Source organism: Falco naumanni, chromosome 1, assembly GCF_017639655.2.
Source record: "Falco naumanni isolate bFalNau1 chromosome 1, bFalNau1.pat, whole genome shotgun sequence".
In the NCBI taxonomy this organism is placed as follows: domain Eukaryota; kingdom Metazoa; phylum Chordata; class Aves; order Falconiformes; family Falconidae; genus Falco; species Falco naumanni.
In genome coordinates, this window is record NC_054054.1 from 23,572,797 (window position 1) to 23,592,472 (window position 19,676).

A 19,676-nucleotide genomic window follows, 5' to 3' on the forward strand; every position below is an offset into this window, starting at 1 on the left:
GGTGACAGTGGGGGGTGCACGTGCCTGTGGGGTGACATAGATTCATGTGGGACATAGGGTGAGGGCGGGGGGGTGTGTGGGGGATGGGGAATGGAGTGTCCTGTCATGGGTGCAGCATGGGGTGAGGGTGCTGGATATGGGGTGTGCTACCGTGGGGTGTAGGGTGTCTACGTGTATGTGACATGGGGCAGGGGGGTGGTTGGGGGCAGAAGGGGCAGGGTGTCCTGGTGTGGGGTGCAAGGAGCCCTGGGTTGCGTGTGTAAAGCCCTGGGGTGCATGGGGGGGGGGCTTGGGGTGGGTGTTGGGGGGCCTTCAGGAGGAAAGGGACAGTGGGGGGCCACATGCGGGTGCACACTGGGGCAGGCAGGTCCGCGTTCTCATGCCCCTGGGCACCCCAGTGCTCCCCTGCACCCTTCCTGGGGGGGGACACACCCAGAGCAGGGTGCACTGTCGCCAGCCCAGACCCATCTGGTCACCCCTTCGTTTGTGGAGATGGGGACAGTGCCACCAGGAGCTGTTATTTTCCAGGGTGGAATAACTAACTCCCTGCAATAAAAGCTGCAGCAGGGGAAACACGGATGGGCCCGAATGGGCAAAAAAAAGAAGAAGGGAAAGTAGCTCCTTTTTTCTTTGAGGGTTTTATTCCCCCAAGTGAGGACGGCTACTAGAAGCAACGTGGTGACTGTAGTCCGAGATATGTCTCAGTCTGTGCACCCTCGGCTGCTGACAGAAGAAAGGACTTCACTGCTTTATTTATTTTTTCACTCTGTGTGGGGTTTTTTTCCCTCTCTGAAGCGCAGGTGTGCTGTTAGGAATACACCGCTCTTTGGGAAGGAGCGGGTGAGCCCAGGCAATGCCTCCCACAGGTGGTGAGGGCAGTAATTATTTCTGATTTGGGTTCCCTTGCATTTTGTATCACACCCTAAAAGACCAAGTTTCAGTGGGAAAGTCACAAAAATAAGAAAGCAAGCGTACCCAATGAGCAGTTTAATGTTACAGAGCCAACATATATGTATTTTTTGGTGGCCTCTCATGCTGCTTTCATCAGCACTGCCTTTTCAGAAAGTTTTAATGCAGCAATTATTGAGAAGGTGGTGGAAAATCCACTTGCTAGATGCTGGAAAGCACCAGGGGCCAGGGGCTGTTGCCTGGTGGAGGAAGAGAGAAAGTCAAGTCAGCAGCCTGAGCAAATGCCCTATTTCTGGATAGGAAGGCAGGAGCCTGGTGCTCTCCCAAAATCAGAGGCTAAAAGGCTAGAAGCTGTGTTGGGAAAGACAGAAGGATGTCTTTAGAAAAGGCTGCTGAGGAGGAAAAGAGCCAGCTTCTCTTTGAACTCAGCCAGGAGGCCCTGTCCAAACACAGTGAGGTCTGTCAGCTTAAAACTGGAAAACCCCCAAAGAGGATGGATAAAAAATGCCAAGCCCCAGTGCCAAGTTGTTACGAAATTCATGCCCAAGAAAATCCCAATTTCACATCCCGATATTTGCTGCCTGGGAGAAATGCCAGCAGAAGCCTACCCTGCAGTTCTCAGGAAGCTGCGTACACTAATGGTGAGATGTAGGGAGCATTCTGAGATCCAGAAAAAGTATTTTCCAATTTTGCAGGAGGAAGGTGTAAGTACCCTTTTGATCACCGATGACAGCAGGCTGGGCACGGTGAAGAAAGGCAGCCTCAGTTCCGCCATCGTAAAGCCTGAAGCTGTTGAGACCCATATTGAGGTAGTCATGATGTGTAAACCGGTTCAATTCCTAAAGAATTCAATAGCAAAAATAGTAGGGGCAGAAAGATTTCAGAGCTTACTGTGGTTTGATTTATCACTTCTCCCCGAGTTCCTTCACTGCCAACAGCAAATGGCTTCCTTCTCTTTATAGAAGGATCATTCAAGAGACACCTTGGGAAGAACAGTTGCATTGGCCATCTCCGGTAGCCAGCTAGACCACAAACAGTTTATGGGATTGCTTGGACATTTAAAGTCAGCCACCAGGAAAGACTTGGGGAAAATGACTCATATCATGAGAATGATGAAGATGATTGAGCACATGAAGTTTGTCTGTGCCACGGAAGGGCAATTGGTCCTCTCACTGCCCATCCACCAAACGCTGAGGAAATGGAGGAAAATTCACCACTGCAAAACAAGGGGGACCATGGCATCTGAACTGCCCAGTGGCCAAGGATGGATCAGTGAGTCTCAGACCTCGACATGTGACCTCAAACTCCTCTCTTGCCCACCAGGGAGCAGAGATGCCCGCCGTCTCCTGCACAGATAAAGCTCTACACGCTTCAATCATGGCAGCAAAGCCACAACCAGGGCGCACTTTGCATCCTGACCCCTATTTGTCAACCATCCTTCCTCTCAGTCCACTCTGGGACCTTGGAGGACGTGGCCAGCAGCAATGAGAGTGTGATCCAGAGGGGACCCCGCAGGTATGCTCCAAATTTACAACACCCCTTCAGTTTTTGGACAGCAGAGGATGTGTTGTGGGATGCCTGCAGCATGCCCAGGCAGATTTTTCTCTCCGCCAGGCTCACAGCCAACATCCAGATTGCAGTGTAGCACCGCAGGCTCCTGTCTTCATTAATTTTCTGTCAGCGAGGCTTTTCAATTTTCCCTGCCGGCGAGCCTGCTGATCATCCCTTGTTGCTGCCTGGTGATTCGGCAGGCTCTGTCCCCGCCACTCCTTTGCAGGGAAATCCGTGCCTCTTCCTGAGAGCTTGCTCTTCCAATAAACCATGCTGGGTTGATCCAAGGACAGTCCTGGTTCAGGCTGCAACAGCCATAGGTGCAAGGTTTTGCTGATGCTGGGGAGAGGGCCTGACATCTCTGATCGATATCTAAGAAACCTCTTTAGCTCCTGGTAAGAAGCCAAGAGAAATATATCTATTCAAGCTTTCCCTTTAGGCTTTTGCTGTTAAACATTTTAATGGTGGTAAGGAATCAGTAAATAGAGATGTATCACCAAAATGTATGCATACATATGGATATATAAACGTATGTCTCCATATACAGGGATAGAAAGGGACTGGTGAATAGTTACCAGTTAGCTGTTTCCAATCTAAAACTTAGGGTAATAATCAACTTGTTAGTTAGAAAGTACACAACTAACTAGCTTAACTAGCTTGCTAACAGCTAGTTGATGCTGTTGTTGGATTTTGCCTCGGCATATGTGCTATTTCTCCCAGCAGGAGCAATGTGAGGCATTCATGTCAACACACGGCTTCCTTTCTGATTTTGTTTCATCGTATTAAATAATGAGGAAACCTTAACTATTTAAAAGAGGTAAATAAAAGCTACTCAGCATTTGTTTTAATGCTGCATCATATCCTCCTGAGACCCAGGACACACCTTTTTGATGATTTTGGACAAGGAGGCACAGGATGATTTTTACGATGGGTTTCTGTCTCCCTTATGCTCTTGAAGGCACATGCCGTCCTTGAGAAACTCTCAGGTGGAAAGATTTATTGTCCACTGCCACATTGGAGGTTTCATCTTATCCCAGGGCCGTTAAGTTCTCTGCTGCCGTGCCACGAACATGGGCAATTTGGTTAAAAATACTCTACTGGAAACAAATGAGCAAATAAAACATCCAGGTGTACGTGAATATCCAGGTTTCTGGCAGGCCTCTTTTCTGGGTACTGAAATGGCAAATGATGGGCAATCTTTAAAAGTAGCTACAAAAATTTATTTCATATAGCCATATTGCTCCTTTTTACTTTGCTAGATCTATTTTTAGTTGAAATGTTCGCTTCAGGGATGGGATGTTTTGAACCCTTGAATTTTCTCCTTCACCTCAGGGTTAAGCCCATGTTTTGAACCCTTGAATTTTCTCCTTCACCTCAGGGTTAAGCCCATGTTTTGAACCCTTGAATTTTCTCCTTCACCTCAGGGTTAAGCCCATGTTTTGAACCCTTGAATTTTCTCCTTCACCTCAGGGTTAAGCCCATGAGTCGAGCCACTTTACCCAGCAGGGATTATGGAAACTGTGACCAGCACTGACATGCCTGGCAGAAGAACACCCGCACAGCCTGAGCAGGTCCTCAGCGATTCTCAGCTTTTCCATCTGACATGAAAAAACACCACCACAGGGACTTAACTTATTCTGTTAAAAATCCCAGGAAAGTTTCCCACCAGTGATCTCCTAAAATCCCAGACCTCACTGCCTGGGCCAGGCACTTGGAACTCAAGTGTACCCAGTGCTCCAGACCTTAACCATGTAATAAGCAGCATTATTATCACTATACATTACTATTACATTCTGGTATAGAGTAAAGCAAGTCAAAAGTTGCAGAAGATCAAATAAAGAGCTGAGTATGCTGCAGTAGACAGAGATGTTCACAGGCCAGCTGCAATTTAGGGCTGACCATGCGATAAATTGAGCATCAGACTGTAAGAAAATACGTTAATTGTTATTGTTAATATTTATGTTAATTAATAATGTGCTGCATTTGGTACGTCACAGTATGTGTGCTCCATTTTTGATCACCTTTGTATAAAGAAGCGTATGAATGCTGTAACATACGCAACGTGGTTCGATGCTTACCAGAGCTAGCTGATAAATAGAGCAGTCTTACAGTATTGCTGCATAAAATTTCAAAGGAATATGGTAAAGTGAATTAATAATCCATTTTTATTGAAACGATCAAAGAAAGGCAGGTATTGTTACGACATTCCCAGGTGACCAGCTGTCCTGCTGCCCATGCTTAGGACTTGACACTCGGTGGGCGCAAAGGCTTATAATTATGTTTCATTTTTCTTAGAGGGAATTGATGAGCTTGTGTCCAGGAGGGAATGTGTCCAGCGTCAGGGTGCTCCCTGCATAGCCCACCTCACAGCAGGCTCTCCCTTAACCAAGTTGTGCAGCAGCAATCGTTGGGGCCAGCCACAACTTTGGAGGAAGCACAGCCTCTGCCAGTCCCTGCCATGTCCGGCACCGCAGCCGGCTGCAGTGAACAGAGTTCGCATCCTAACAAGGAAAAAAACCCAGAAGAGTAATTCCGCCAAAACACTAAGATGACTCTAAAAGTCAGGTCAGCATCTTCGTGCACATTGGTGATCGCCGAAAGCCCCAGCCTCGCATAAAGAACTGAATGTGAACTGGGCGGCAAAGGGTGCAAGTCCCACCCTGCTTTAGGCCAAGGGGTGTCCGTGCAGGAGAGCAGCCACCCCGGCAGCATGGATGCTCCCCGTTTCAGGATGTCAGCGGGACCTGAAATCACACACAGGCTTTGCGTTGGCCTCTTACAGGGCGAACCTTTCACTTGCTTTCCATGATTTATTTCCACTTGTACCATAAGGCGCTCGGGTCACTTCGGGCAGCACAGTGACCATCTCCTGCCAAAGGGCCGCAGCGAGACGCTGTGTACCGCACACCCGCACGGACACCCCGGTGACAGCAGAAGCGGGCTCCCGAGCCACCGAGGGCCCGAAGGGGTACGCAGGGACGGCTCCGTGCCCGCCGGGCAGCAAGCTCCGTTCCCCCACGCACGCCCCCGGGCCCGTCCCCGCCGGCGGGTGCCGGCCTCCCCTCAGCACGCCCGCAAGGACACCGGGCCCCGCCGCAAGCCCAGCCGGCCCGGTTAAACCCCACACGCCGTGAGAGCGGCGGATGCGCCGCCCGGCCCGCTTCCCGCCGGGCCCCAGCCTCCGCCTCGCCCTGCTCGGAGCCCGCCTCACCCCGGCGGGGCGCGGACAGCCGCCAGTGTGGGGCCAGCGGGCGGCCCCTCACAGAGCCGAGCCGGGGGCCGGGCGCGGCGCGGGAGGCGGAAGCGGGTGTGGTCCCGGAAGTGCGCGCGGGCCAGGCGGGGTGGGTGTGGCCGGAAGTGCGCAGCCCGGGCCGGGCCGGGGGGGCCGCCATTACGCGGAGCGGAGCAGGCCTCGCTTCCCGGCCTCTTGCGCCGCCACCGTCAGGCGGGCCCGGGCCTCGCGGGCCCCGAGCGCGGCGGGGCCCTGCCCTGCCCGGCCCCCAGCCCCGCCCCGCCGCCATGGAGGAGAAGGGTTTCGCCAAGGAGCTGGACCAGTGGATCGAGCAGCTGAACGAGTGCCGGCAGCTGAGCGAGAGCCAGGTCCGCAGCCTCTGCGAGAAGGTGAGTGCGGAGCCCGGCAGGGCCGGGCCCGGCCTCCCCTCGGCCCTAGGGCCGGGTGCCGGTAGCAGGGGCTCCCCGGCCGGCTGAGCTGGGCCTTGCGGGACCTCGGCGCCGCTGCGGGGGAGCTGCGGGGAGAGCCCGGCCGCAGCGGCCGTGTGAGGGGCTCCCTGAGGGAGGCGGGCTTGCCTCTCCTCATCTGCCTTGCTGGGAGACCGCGGTGCTGCCCCTGGTGTGCTTGAGGTGGGGAGGCCTCTTGCATGCAGCGGCAGTGGCTTCCTGGCTTCAAACCCCCCACAACCGTGGGATATTTTTCCACATGTGACTGCCGTCCTTAGTGGGTTTTACCTTTTGGCTTTGGGTTCATCCAGGTTTTGGGGCAGGCTCAAGGGTGGTGGTATGTGCAGGGAGAAATGTGTTCTTTTTCAGGGGCCTCACGTTGTGCTTCGCTCGTGACTCATAACGTGGAGTAGCCATGTGCTTTAGCAACCCTAAATCAAAAGTCAACCGTAAATCAGAGAGGCAGCTTTTTGACATCCCGTGTGTAATCTAGGAAAGCAGAGGGGTGTAAGAGATAAGCTGTAGTGCCGGCCTAAACAGAGGCTTACAAGCTAAGGCTAAAATAGAATGAGAAACTGTTGAATAAAGGACACAGTCTGCTATCTCAGACTATAGTTTGGACAGTCCTTTGGCAAATTCCTGTTTGGGCTTGTTTAGTTTAGATTGTCAGAAGCCTTCCCACTGCGTCCCCCGCCCCGCAAAACCCCATCAGGTGACTGTTCGTTAGGCTTGTGTTGGATTTCATCTGAGAAGCTAGATACCTCTGTGAACACTCCTTCAATACTGCAATCTAAGAATGTTAAGATTTTCTTTGGACTTGGCAAGATCTGACAGTTAAAGAATTCAAGTGGTAACAAATGTAGTAACAAAGATTATTTTTTCTATTTGCTTCTTATCTCAGTGACCAGCGGCCACCACTGCTGTGCATCAGGTGGTCCAGAGAAGCTCTCAGCTTCCTTTCCTGGAGGAACCAATAATGATTAGACAGAGAGAGTGGAGTATAGAGTAGTTAGTTTGGCATTCCTTTCAGTGTCGTGTTGCTGATGGTGAACTTGATATTGTCATGTTATTACCTGTGTGTCTTGCTCAGTTCTCTCAGAAGTGAAACATGTTTTCTGGTGCCTGTTCACGGCAACACGTTTTAGCCAGTGACTAAACGTCTCAGTGCCAACTTCAGAAGATTGAGCTGTTTCCTTCTGTCGGATCCTCAGTACAGTACCGCAGTGATAAGATCTGAACAATAGAGAGGGTCTGTGCTGCAACCTCGTAACGTGCCAGGGGCGCTCATTGGAAAGGTAGGAGCCATTCGAATGTCACAGACAGAGACTATGTGGGACTCCAGGCTCTGGCTTCCTGGCAGATGCTTTTACCGGTGGTCCTAATGTCTAGTTAGCCTGCGCCCAGCCTCTGTTTCTTTCCCCCTTTTCTTTTTTTATCCCATGCTGGGACTGTCTGTTTGGTTTATGACTTTCCAGAGCTCCATCAGTTCTGAGGGAGCATGGTGAGAAGGGCTGGTGCCACAGCAGGGAGCGATAGCAGTAGCTTGAAGTGTTGATATATCTTGAAGAGTGAGTAAGAGCTCCTTGTGGCTGTGCTGCATGAGGCCCAGCTAATAAGCCTGAAATAATTTATTGGTGTGATCTGCGCCCCGGTCTAGGCATTTATGGTTGGGAACTGCTGTTCTAACCAGCAAGCTGCTACAGAAAACCATTTCCCTTCTTCTCCGGCTGCGTTGTTAATTAAGGAGCTGTGGCTGCTGTGTTTTGAGAAGCTGGAGGACAATGCCAGCAGATTGTGGCTGTATGTCAGGGCTCGCAGACTAAATGGGGAGAGTGGCAGCTCAGCACACCGCGTTGTAGCCGGAGGTGGTGAGGGTGTTTGCCATCCAGATGACAGGTAGGAACTCTGAACCATTAGTGCATGGTGTGAAACAAATGTCATCTATCTCCAAATTATATCATCTATCTTCAGCACATTGTTCTTCAAGTGCTGGTAACTGATAAAAACGACTTGGGTGTGAAGTATATACTCTGTGATGCTCTGACTTCGCTTATTTTTAAGTTTTGGGAGAGGGGTTGTATTGTCCAGCCAGTAGTGGAAAGGAGCTTACGCAAAACTTTTGGGCGTGCAGACTTGCTTTTGGTGTCAAGCAGTGCTGCCAGAAAGCTGGTTTAGTTTCTATCCTTGAGATAGTATTTGGAAAAACCCTTACCAGCCTTGTCTCATTTCGTAGCCCTCCCTTTTGTGTGAATAATTTCTAAGAGTCCAAGTGCAACAGTACCTCTTGCCTCAGGTTTAAATTTGTGGAAGAATTCAGTAGTAAAAAAGAAAAAAAAAGTTTTAAATCAAAACTAAGGGGATAAAAAAACCCAAAGAAACACATCCCAGACTGGCCTGTGTGGGTCATTCTTGGTTTTAATTGCTGGCATAATGGACAGAAATGAGGGAAGAATTGGACATAACTAGGGTTGATGAGGGTGTGCCAAATTACTGTGCACTCCGAAAGTTCGTGAAATTTGCACCTGTAAAAGTCACACTCTGTCTTCACCTCCCCAGTTATGACATCATTTTGGCAGCTAATCAGTCTTGTGTTCTTCACCCAGTTAATCAAGATGTCATCTCAAGATGACATGAAAATGCTTGTTTCCCATTCTGCTGATCTTTAAAATGAAATCTAGCTAAAATCATGCAGACGTTTAAAGGATAAGAGAAGGACAAACAATTATGATCACTGCCGGAGCTTGTAGACACGAGAAATGTTCCAGCATGTTGGGGAACTGTGCATTGGATGCCTTGCATCTCATACTGCTTCTCTTAATGTCGTGGTCTTAGACTGTCTTTATGGCAGAAGGTTGTTAAAACCTTTTTCCACTCTCATTAAATTGGCAATGAAAATCTATAGAGTTATGCCTTGGATTATGTCTGCGCTTCATCGGAGGTGCCACAGCAGCTTTCTTGTGCTGGTGCTATCTTTCAAATGGGTAACTCGGGTACTGATAACAGGCTGCTGCTGGTGTATTGAACTGCCTTTGGACTTGCACAGATTGTGACCTGTATTTTGGACAGCTAAAGGCAGGCTAAAAGGCCAAGAAGTTGGATTCATTTAATAGGAAGCACTCCAAAGTTTGGACACGGTGATCTCTGAGTACTTGTGTTTTAAAGTTCAAGTCAGGTCAGCAGACAAATTCTGGTGCAGGTGAGGGAGTGGAGCCATCCTACTGATCCCAGAGGAAAGATTTTTTTTTTTTTTCCCAGGGTAATAAAATAGGATGTGAGAAAAGGCAAGTACAAGGCTGTCTCAAAATAAACACAGGCAAGCAACCACCCATAACCATCTCCCTCTCCCTGTCTTTTTTTCTATCTTGTTCTTTCTTCTATGCTTGTTCTTTGGGTGTGTAAGAAGGGTTACAGTCTCGTTGCTGTGAGCAGCTTGAGAGCTTTTGTGTTGTGAAGGGGTGGGAGGAGAAGGATTCTAATCGCTATTGAAGACTTGCATTTCTTGTATGGTATTGAATGGTAATTGTAAACTGATTCTTCAGACCAAGCAGCAGGAGCCAGCTGCTGCTGTAGAAAGAATATTGCTGGCACGTACCTATGATGCTTCTGCCTTCCGAGATCATTTCACCTAAGAATAATTTTAGGAGAATGAGTTAGCAAGCTCTTCTGCACTAATTGGTGAAATTAGTGTGAGTGGTAGAGCCAAGTAGCATCCTGGACGTTGTTCAAACCATGAAATTGTGAGTGTCGTGTTGAGTCGTGGCCAGGAATATTTCATCTCTGCGGTGATGACACTCATCCTGGGGTAGGCTGGCCTAGGTACCTCTAGGAACACATGTGCACTTTCTGAGACTCCGGTGTGTCCTCTGTTGCCTTGTTGCTGAAGGGCAGGACAGCTCTGTCCCTCTGGCTTCCGTCTCATTTGGGGAGAATCTAGCTGGTTCTTGTCCAGGCCAAGCTTCTTGAGACTACAGTATCCTCAGCATGCTTGTTGGCGTGGTAGTTTGGTCTGTTGCAGCTGATGGAATGATGGTTCGGTTGAATTTTGATCAGAAACTTGGTGGCTGGCTTCTCCAGTTCCCAAAGCAAGAGCCTCTCTGGGCCAGACTGAGCTTGTGGTGCAGTAAATGAACCTGCCAGAAGGAGCTGAGTTTCTGTGCTCTCAAAAGGATCTTGTATGTGAAGCAGGTGCTTGGGGTCTTTTGTTTTCTCTACAGAAATTATTACAGTGCTGAAAATCTGCCTCCCGGCTGGATCGTAATCCCCTTGCCCATGGAATCGACCTACATAATTGTCATAGACAAATCTGCACAGCGCAGTAGTAGATGTGGATTTGGTTGTAAAGGCTCTCACGGAGGGCTTAGTCTCCTGGTGATCCCAAGGTAGTCTCAAAGCTGGTGTAGCATCTCACGTTTCAGAGCAGCGCGTTAATGGGTTGTGTTCATGCCCTGAAACCACTTGGTTTCCTCTTGCAAGGACAGCACAGTAAATTACTGGGACATGCATTCTTCAGCCTCCCTCCATATGGATTGAGGACCAGACAGCAGAAAGCTTGTGTTCCAGTCTGCAAAGGTGATCTGCAGAATCTAAAGCTGAGAAAGAGCAGGGAGTTGAGATGATGGGCAAGCTCACAGCCAACAAACAGCCTACTCTTCAAAGTTACTTTGAACACAGACATGCTAACTATCAGGCTTAAGGGAGGTTTCCATAAATAAAAATACCTAAAAGCTGCTGCTTTTTATTCTGACCGGAGTGTGGTTTTCATCCAAAACAATTGGGATACATGCTTAGGAAGCTGGTGACATTGGTCACCATTTTCTAAAACAAAGGTAGCTGAAATATGACTTGAAGTCATAGTTATTTAACAGCCTTCTTAGGTAAGTAAATGATGATAATGCAGGGCAGCTTACTTGCATCAGAGGTTTTTTGTATCCTTGTTCTGTAATGGTGCTTTTATTATTTTAAGTCATTTGACTTTACAGTTAGATCTGCACGGTGGAATGTGCAAGCAGAGTGCGCTGGTTAGCTGCTGCTTTTCTGGGGTGTTTTTAATGGTGCTGAAGATTTTAAAGGTCTTGTTCTGCATTAGGAAGTCACATGAGGGCAGACTTCTGTGGCCAGCTGAGCTCAGCTCCTAATCCTGATTTGAGCCAGCTCTGCAGTGTTAAAACGACAGACTTAATCTATTGGTGTGCGTGTACGTTTGTCTACATAGTAAGCTAAAATAGGCTCCACAGTAACAGCTGGTAGGCAGCTTAAGAAACTGCTGCTCTTCAGCTGTTAGCTTCTCTGTTCTCATGAGGGGAAACTTCTAGATTCTCCTAGTACCAAAATTTCAGTATTTGGGCTGGCCTACCTTCCTAGGATGTGTTTAATGTGACTGTGTTTGCCATATTACTGTGCAAAAGGAGCTCTTCTCTATTGCCTGTGCTGCTTTACTGTATGGGTATGTGGGTTTTCTGGGCAGATCGGAGAGGTGGAGAGGAATGGTGTGGTTGAGACAGTGGTAAGTATGTATGGATCTCTACAGCATCCTGCATCTTTTCCCCGGAGGCTTGAAGTCAGCGCATTTCTTTTTACGCGTCTGGGAAGGGAGCAGTATGCATGATAGGAAAAGGCAGAAAATACCTTGCACCTTTTGTGTTAAAGTTAGCTCCAGTTTACAACGAAACCCTGTCTGTCACGTTGTGTGACAGTCAGAACGTGCCGAGCAGCTGTTTTGAGGCTGTGTTGTATGTTTATCCCTCACAGAGGGTAGAAGCTCTCAAAAGGTGCTATAGGTGCTTTTAAAGATACACAGACAGAATTCGAGTGCTACTGTAGCATTCTAAGACGCAACGTGTTCAGCTATTTCCAGTCAGTTTAGAACTGCAAGGTGGACCCTGTGTCATCAAGTCCATGTGCAAGATGTGTCTTTGAGGATCAAGATCCCATCCCTCTGGTTACATACTGTGCAAGGGGCACGCTGGGTGCTGTCCAAGCCTCTTCACTGCTTGCGTTTTAGTTATTCTTTCCAAATAATGCATCTGCCCTAAAAGAGGCGAGGCAACTAACGTTTGAATGTGAATACAACCATCCTCGGTGAGCCCACTGAGGCTGGCCTTGGTAAGAAGCTTCTTTCTGGCAGCAGCAGGTGGAAGCTACATCATCCTGAGTGGAGGGACTTGGCTGCTGGTGACTGTTCAGCACTGGTGATCTTTTATCCCTCTTGTTCAGATCGGACCGAGCTGATCTGTGGATGCTTTCTGTGCCTCAGATGTGCCTGGAGCACTGATCTGCGTCAGGCGATAAGCTGGAGGCAGCAAAACAAGATATTTGACAACCGTAATAAGGCAATGCAGATAGGCTACATTACGTGGCTGTAATTAGCAGAGGAACGGCTGGGTGTAGAGGAAGAGATGACTGACTTAAGTCCAAGGATGTCATCCCTCCATCTGTGGTCATTTTGTTGCCAGCTGGGTACTGTCAGGGAAGCTGGTTGTGGCTCCGTATGTTTAAATTGACTCTGACTTTGCTTTCCTAGTTGTTTGTGACCTGCCTTTAGAAGTTGTTAAACTGTTGTGCTTGGAAGAGGATTGGAAATCTGGCAGGCAAAAAGTGTCCTGGGTGAGAGAAGCGTCTCTTGCATATGCAGTGATGTTCTGTGCTGGGTTAGTAAAGTGAAGCTTAGGACTACTTGTTTTCCTTGGTGGCTTAAGCAAGAAGAAGAAATCTGCCCCTCCTCAAGGGAAATGAATTTGTTAGTTTCCCTGTGTTCTGGGAACGTGCAAAGACTGTTTCCTTTCCTGATACACGGCTGCAGTCGTTTTGTACTCACTGCGATGCAACCTGAAAGCCACAGTATCTCCAGAGAGCTGGGGCAGCCCCGTCAGCCCCCAGCACTGGCGCTCACGTTGGTTGCTGTTTGGCAGAGTAACACAGCTCGGCTCATCCAGTGCCATCGTGGTTGCCCAGCTTTTCTGCTGGATGAGCAGTTTTGTCATGTGCGGGCTTTCTTAACGTCGTCTCCGCTCAGCGATCGCGCTATGAGCTGGCTTTGTCTATACGGAACACACACAGGTTGTAGCGCCGTTTCCATGACACAGACCTGCTGTTGCAAAATCCTGGTCTTGGGAGAGCACTTGAGGTTTATGGGTGTGCAGTGAGGGGGGGAAGCCTGAGGATTCCCAGAGGAGGAAGGCAGCGAGGAGTAGCTGTCAGTGCTGGCAGAAGAGTTGTTCCAGCCTGCTGCTGTGTTGCCAGCAAATGTGGCAACAGGAATGGTTCCATGTGGGCGCGTAGGATTGAGAGCTATCTGTTGAGCAACCGAGATGGTAGTCAGGCTAAAATGTGGCAGGAGGAGGGAGACTGTGTGTCGGTGCGTGGTTGCAAGCAAGTCAGATGTTTTCTATCAGAAGTCTAGGAGGTCATAGCTTTCCTGCTGGTGTAAGTATCAAATAAGACCTAGTTTTATGTGTGCTTTTGCAAATACAGTTGTTCAAAAAACTGCATTATTTACCCCAGTGGCTTGCGCTATCTCCACTGGTATTTCTACCCTTACAGCAGACGGCAGCAGTATTGACTAATCTCTGTTTGTACGAGTTCCATGTTGAGCTCTTGCTGACAGGAGGTGGGGTGGCCTGCAATACTGAGAGGGGACAGCTGTGGTTCTTGAGGTGAAAGCTCCCAGGTATTGTGAAACTGAATAGCACTTGACTTTGGCACTCAGATTAGTGCTGCCGTACTTCACATAGCTGAGGTGAACAGACCTGAGCTGTGTTGAATATGTAGATGGAGAAATAGGTCAGAATCTTTACGTTAGAAAAAATCAGTTTTGCTTAAGAAGATAATGTCTGCCTGTGATACTTGTGAAGCTTACTGGGATAGTACTCCGTCTTGTCTGCGCTTGAGGAATGTTTGCAAGAAGGGCAGGATTCATGGGTGAACCCCAACGGTGATTCAAGTCACAGACCCAGTGCAAGTGTTGGAAGTTCACACTGCTTCATTTCAGGGAAGGCTGGGAATCAACTTGTTAAGAACTTTTGAATTTGTCAGTGCTTGTGGTACAATAAGATCTTAAGGACCTGGCCTCACAGTAGCCAACCGGCTTGTCTTTGTGCATGGGGATTTGTGAAATGCACTTTGTCTTTGCTTACCCAGCAAACTTTTTTCTGGTGGTCAGCTTGAGGAGTGTAATCGCATCTCCAGTGTGAATGCAGTAGAATAACATCTGCACTTGCTTCTAAAGGAGCTTCCTACCTTTTTGTCTTAAATGTGTTTGTCTTTCTAGGCTAAAGAAATTCTTACGAAAGAATCAAATGTGCAAGAGGTACGTTGCCCTGTCACCGTCTGCGGGGATGTCCATGGTCAATTCCACGACCTTATGGAACTCTTTAGAATTGGTGGGAAATCGCCAGACACAAATTACCTGTTCATGGGAGACTACGTGGACAGAGGCTATTACTCGGTGGAAACAGTGACTCTTCTAGTAGCATTGAAGGTACGGTTTGACACTGTGCTACAGCAGCCTTGGGCAAAACCTCACTTTTTTTAAAGAATTGCTCCTCCCGTTGATGCTGCCGTTGGCTTGAGCTAGAGGGATGTGAATTGAAATGCATTAACGGACATGTGCTACTCTATAGCAGGGCTGAATGCTTGACTGCTGTTTGAAATTTTCTGTTGCTGTTTCTTTCCATATCAGTGGTACAATTCTTGTGTTAAGGGAGAGTTTTCTTTATCAACAGGTGCGTTACCCAGAACGCATTACAATACTGAGGGGCAATCACGAAAGCCGGCAAATTACACAAGTGTACGGCTTTTATGATGAATGTCTGCGAAAGTACGGCAACGCCAACGTCTGGAAGTACTTCACAGATCTATTTGATTATCTTCCACTTACAGCTCTAGTAGATGGCCAGGTAAGCCTTGAACAAGGAAAACGCTCCGTTTCATAGAGTTATGCAGGTTGTATCATCTGACCTCTACATGAACAGTCTCAAACGAGCTCCCTTATCTTGTGATCTGAAGTTTTTTAAAGCCCACATACTTATTTTATTAACACCTCGCTAAATTCTTCGCCAAACCCACAAGTTGATGGGGTGGGAAGGCTTTTGATTCTGCTGCCAAAGGAATGGCAGGGTATTGCATGTGTGGTTCATTTTAAATGACTGCTCAATCAATGAGGATCCCCGTGATACATAAGGTGACTTGTGGCCATGAGGCAAGATAGTCTTAATACAGAAGGCATGGTATCTTTGCTGTTGCTCTGATCTCTGTATGCAAGGTGCAGCCTTTTAGTTTCCTTCTGCAGGAATTAAATTTGGGTTCTCTGCTGTGAGGCTGAGACAGCTGTAACTGTTAAAGAATGATAGCAGAGTTAAACCCAGCTATTTCTGAGATCAGTCTTCCCCTAACAATGTGCGCTGAACAGATTGCTTTTTTTTTTCTGGAACAGATATTCTGTCTCCACGGTGGCCTCTCTCCATCCATAGATACACTGGATCATATCAGGGCTCTGGACCGCCTGCAGGAAGTACCACATGAGGTAACAGGAAAGGAAATGCATCATAAAGTAAAGATATCTGTTGGTGGAAAATGCAAATGTAACCTCATATTGAAATCCATTTAAACAGTGAGACACAGTTACACGGCAGATTATTGCCTTTTTAAGGGCTAGAGCAGACGAACATATATTTGAGCGCAACGCACACCAGTCAATATGCTTTGACTGCAGCAATCTACAGAAGTAGATCTATGGGGTTTTCACAGCTGTTTTTCACAGAATCATGGGATTTTTGACTGTCATGCTGACTCAAAGAACAGTATTTCACAGGGGAAGATGTTTACTACCTTCAGCTTCATCGCAGACTTGCTTGTGAACAGACAGCCACCACATGAAGCCATGTTGTGTCACCCTCCTTCCTCCCCAGCCAATCCTTTCTTCTGTAGTGTTTCATCTTGTTCATCACTTTTTGGGGGCCTGAGATCAGGCCTGAAGAAACCACCTTCTGAGCTCCCAGGGCAGCAAATGGCTCTTCTGCATTGGAGTGTTTGGGGCTTACAAATGTTCCTTAATTAAAATGAACTGCTTGTCCTGCGTGGTATAACAGCAAGAGCAATGCGGCAAAATCTGCCCAAGCTTTCCAAAAACCTGAAATAAGCTGGATAAATTACTCCCAGGATTGGGGCGTGTCTAGCTGGTGGGACATCTACCTGTAGTTAGGTGTAACGATTATACTGTTGCTCTGAGATTTTCCCGGTCCTGTGCTGCATATCTGTGTGCTGAAATCTGGCTGCCCTGAGGACCTATACATGTAGTCAGTGTGATCCCTACCACAGAGCTCAGGTCGGTGGGTAGGGAACAGCAGCAGTCTTGGATAAATAGTAGGGTGTCTTTACTGCCCCGTAGTAGCTCAGCAAGAAAAGCCACTGAGCTTCATTTGTGACTTAGAAGATGCACACCAGGCTATTTTTGAATATGCCAAGTCCAACAATAGGCTCTTCAGGAGAGGAATGTTAAATTAATAATACCCTGCCAGAAGGGCTGCTGAAGGCTTAACATCAATCTCTGGAACAGTTAGTTCATAGCCTCCTACGGGTCGTTTCCCTTTCTTTAATTTATTGCAACTTGGCTGGCACCAGTGAACCTGTTGCATACCCTTGGATGTGCATACCTTTTCACGTGGCCTTTTGTATTGTGCTGTGGAGAGTGAGGAGTAAGAATGTGGATCTGCTCTTGCTGGCTTTGTATGTGATGCGTTGAAGTGAAATGGTAAACAGTGTGTGTGGCAGAAGGGTGGGAGCAGTCTTCTGGTTACGTGGGCTCTTTTGTCAGTCAGCTGTGTACGTATTCTTTGGGAAGGATGCTGACTGATACAGTGAGTGACTAGCTGGTATTATGTGTGTTAAATAAACTAATGTGCCTTGTGTGGAGAAGGACATGCTGGCAGTCTTTTTTTACTGTTAATAAAACATTTTTAAAGTGGCTTTTTATAACGAACTTGCTAGTGATCTAATTAAGAACACTTAATTTCTTTCAAGGGTCCTATGTGTGATCTGTTATGGTCGGATCCGGATGATCGTGGTGGCTGGGGTATATCTCCACGTGGTGCTGGCTACACATTTGGACAAGACATTTCGGAAACATTTAATCATGCCAATGGTCTCACACTGGTCTCCCGTGCTCACCAACTTGTCATGGAGGTAGGGCAAGCACTCTGTTAGATGGGGCTAACAAAACGTGGATGCCAGTTCTTGTCTCCGCTGTGAGAACTTCCCTTGGTGGGTTTGCATAAGCTGACACCTGAACATTACATGGGTAAATACCAGAGGGACTCAAATCGTGTGAAAACTACAAACGTAGAATGATGTGCTTTGACCTGCAATGTAAATAAGGGGATGTTCTGCCCTTTCTTCCCCGTCCCCCTGCTCAGAGTAAATTGCCAGAGGGACCTTGTCACACCCCATTTGTGGAAGTAATAATCTCCTTACACGCTGACTACTCTACTTAGACTGCTGCTGCATTAAACCGTCTGTCCTGTAATACTCGGCGGTCAGATGTGACGGGGATTAAGCCATAGTTTTGGCTGTTGATAGGCTGCTCTTGTCCGTCTTGCTGGAAAAATGCCAGGTGGGTCAATGGAGCAGATGTATTTTTAAAATCTAGTTCAGGTAGATCCCTTCAGTCGTACTGCGTGTCAGAAGTCACTTTCATCCAGCAGGCAAATCCTTGGTGGTAGATGCAAACTGAAGGCATACCTGAAAATCTCAAGTTTTCTTTGGGGTACAATCCATGATTTCTATACAAAATGGATAAACGTACGAGTGATGAGTGCCCGATCTCTATAGAGTGGTTGAAGCTGGTTTTGCTAGGTAACTACCGCTTGTTCTTGCAGTAGAGGACTAATAAAATGAAACTAAGTTGGTTGGCAATAACTTACGAGAAATCTACGGTTTCACAAATGCCTGGGATCATTTCAGGCCTTAAGAGGAACTTCAGATGGGGTGAGGTTTGAGGTTTAACAGAGACTTTTTCCCCTCCCCCCCCCTCTTTTTTCTGCCAGGGTTATAATTGGTGCCATGACCGAAATGTGGTTACCATTTTCAGCGCGCCCAATTACTGTTACCGTTGTGGGAACCAGGCTGCTATCATGGAACTAGACGACACTTTAAAATATTCCTTGTGAGTAACCTGGCTGGGGCTGTGCTTTCTGTTCTGTAATGTGAGGAATGTCTGATCCTTTCCAGAGGGGTTCCTTTGTGAAAAGCCCGCTCAAACCACTCAGGAATTAATGTTGTCTGCTCTTACCTGCGAGAATATCTAAAACTAAGTAGTGAGTTAAGCTCTTAAAAGCTTCTCTTGGGTACCGCATTATCTCCTCTTCCTGCCTCTCTGGAGAGTTGGAGCTTCTGCATTTTCTCAATCCCTCTATTGCCCAAGCTTGATGGAGGGAGTAAAGACTGATTGATTTATGTATTTGTTTTTATTTTTGGTAGCTCTGCTAGGCTTTGTAAAGATGGATGAGAGAGTCTGAATTTTGCACTCTGCTGAGCTCACACGAAAATAGTGACAGGCCGCTCGCTGAAGCACTGGCTGCTGGGTGGTGTTCGCTCCGTAAGCAGCATTTCAGCCAGCTGATGGGCTTGAACTCCCATGGGTGCTTGTTTTGGGGCCTGGAACGTTTTATGTGGAAGCAGCTGGGATGAGTAAAACACTAGCAGCAGGAGAGTGAGTCTAGCATTTATTGTGGCATTGGGAAATACCTTCTGGAGGAGGGAAAATGATCCCTTTTTTCTTTCCTGCAGCCTCCAGTTTGACCCAGCTCCTCGTCGTGGAGAGCCTCATGTTACCCGTCGTACCCCAGACTACTTCCTATAAACCTCTCCTAACCTTTGTAAGGAAGTACACCTGGCATTTTAAAGAGCAACAATATTTACACGTTTCTGTAAGAAATCAGGGTTCGTCTCAATTTAAAAATGCCCATCATGGACCAAAATGTGCCATACAGAGGACGAAGAGTGTTTAGCACAACTTGAGACTGAATTCCTTACAACACTATATATATATATCCTATGCCCATCAGTCCGACAGTCGGTTTGCCTGCTGTATTTGTAGTCATTGTTTGTTTGGTTTTTTTTTTTTCTTCTGGACTGTTCAGAGAGGAAAAGGTAACTAATAACACTTCATCTCCTTTGATGCTTCTTTGTAAATTTTTAGTTCTAGTGTTTAACTGGCATGAGTTAGAGTTTGTTTTTGAGGGAAATGCACACTAACTTCTTCCCCCACCACTCTTATTTTATTAAAAAGACCAATCGACTTAACTGGAGAAAGGAAGCAATTCCTGCTTGGGAGTACGTTGTCATAACACGATAAAAGCGTGCCCTTTTAAGCTCTGTTCCCGTCCTGTGTTTATCCTGCCTCTTCTTTTTTGTTTTATTTTGTTTTGCTTTCGTTTTCTTTTGTTATTTCCACTCTCCCCTCTGTATATTTGTCCCCGAAGTGCTTGCGATCCTCCTTGATGTACCCCGAACCAATAAACTTGCCGTTGCCAGCCCCAAGCCAT

General features: G+C 47.6%; 1 protein-coding gene across 1 annotated transcript; it reads left to right on the forward strand.

Moving 5' to 3' along the window:
• The first annotated feature begins 5,388 nt into the window (after nucleotides 1-5,388).
• On the forward strand, nucleotides 5,389-19,671 carry PPP2CB (protein phosphatase 2 catalytic subunit beta). Its single transcript, XM_040585712.1, has 7 exons — nucleotides 5,389-6,081; nucleotides 14,405-14,614; nucleotides 14,859-15,032; nucleotides 15,569-15,658; nucleotides 17,155-17,316; nucleotides 18,177-18,295; nucleotides 18,919-19,671. Exons 1-7 carry the CDS (start codon nucleotides 5,980-5,982, stop codon nucleotides 18,989-18,991), a joined length of 930 nt encoding a protein of 309 aa, XP_040441646.1. The 5' UTR covers nucleotides 5,389-5,979; the 3' UTR covers nucleotides 18,992-19,671.
• Nucleotides 19,672-19,676: the final 5 nt, after the last annotated feature.

What these genes read in the sequence shown, in the direction of transcription:
- PPP2CB (XM_040585712.1), top strand. Translation starts at nt 5,980, where the DNA reads ATGGAGGAGAAGGGTTTCGCCAAGGAGCTGGACCAGTGGATCGAGCAG. An exon ending in CAGCTCTAGTAGATGGCCAG is followed by an intron (nt 15,033 to 15,568) that starts GTAAGCCTTGAA and finishes TTTCTGGAACAG; the next exon opens with ATATTCTGTCTCCACGGTGG. An exon ending in CTCACCAACTTGTCATGGAG is followed by an intron (nt 17,317 to 18,176) that starts GTAGGGCAAGCA and finishes TTTTTCTGCCAG; the next exon opens with GGTTATAATTGGTGCCATGA.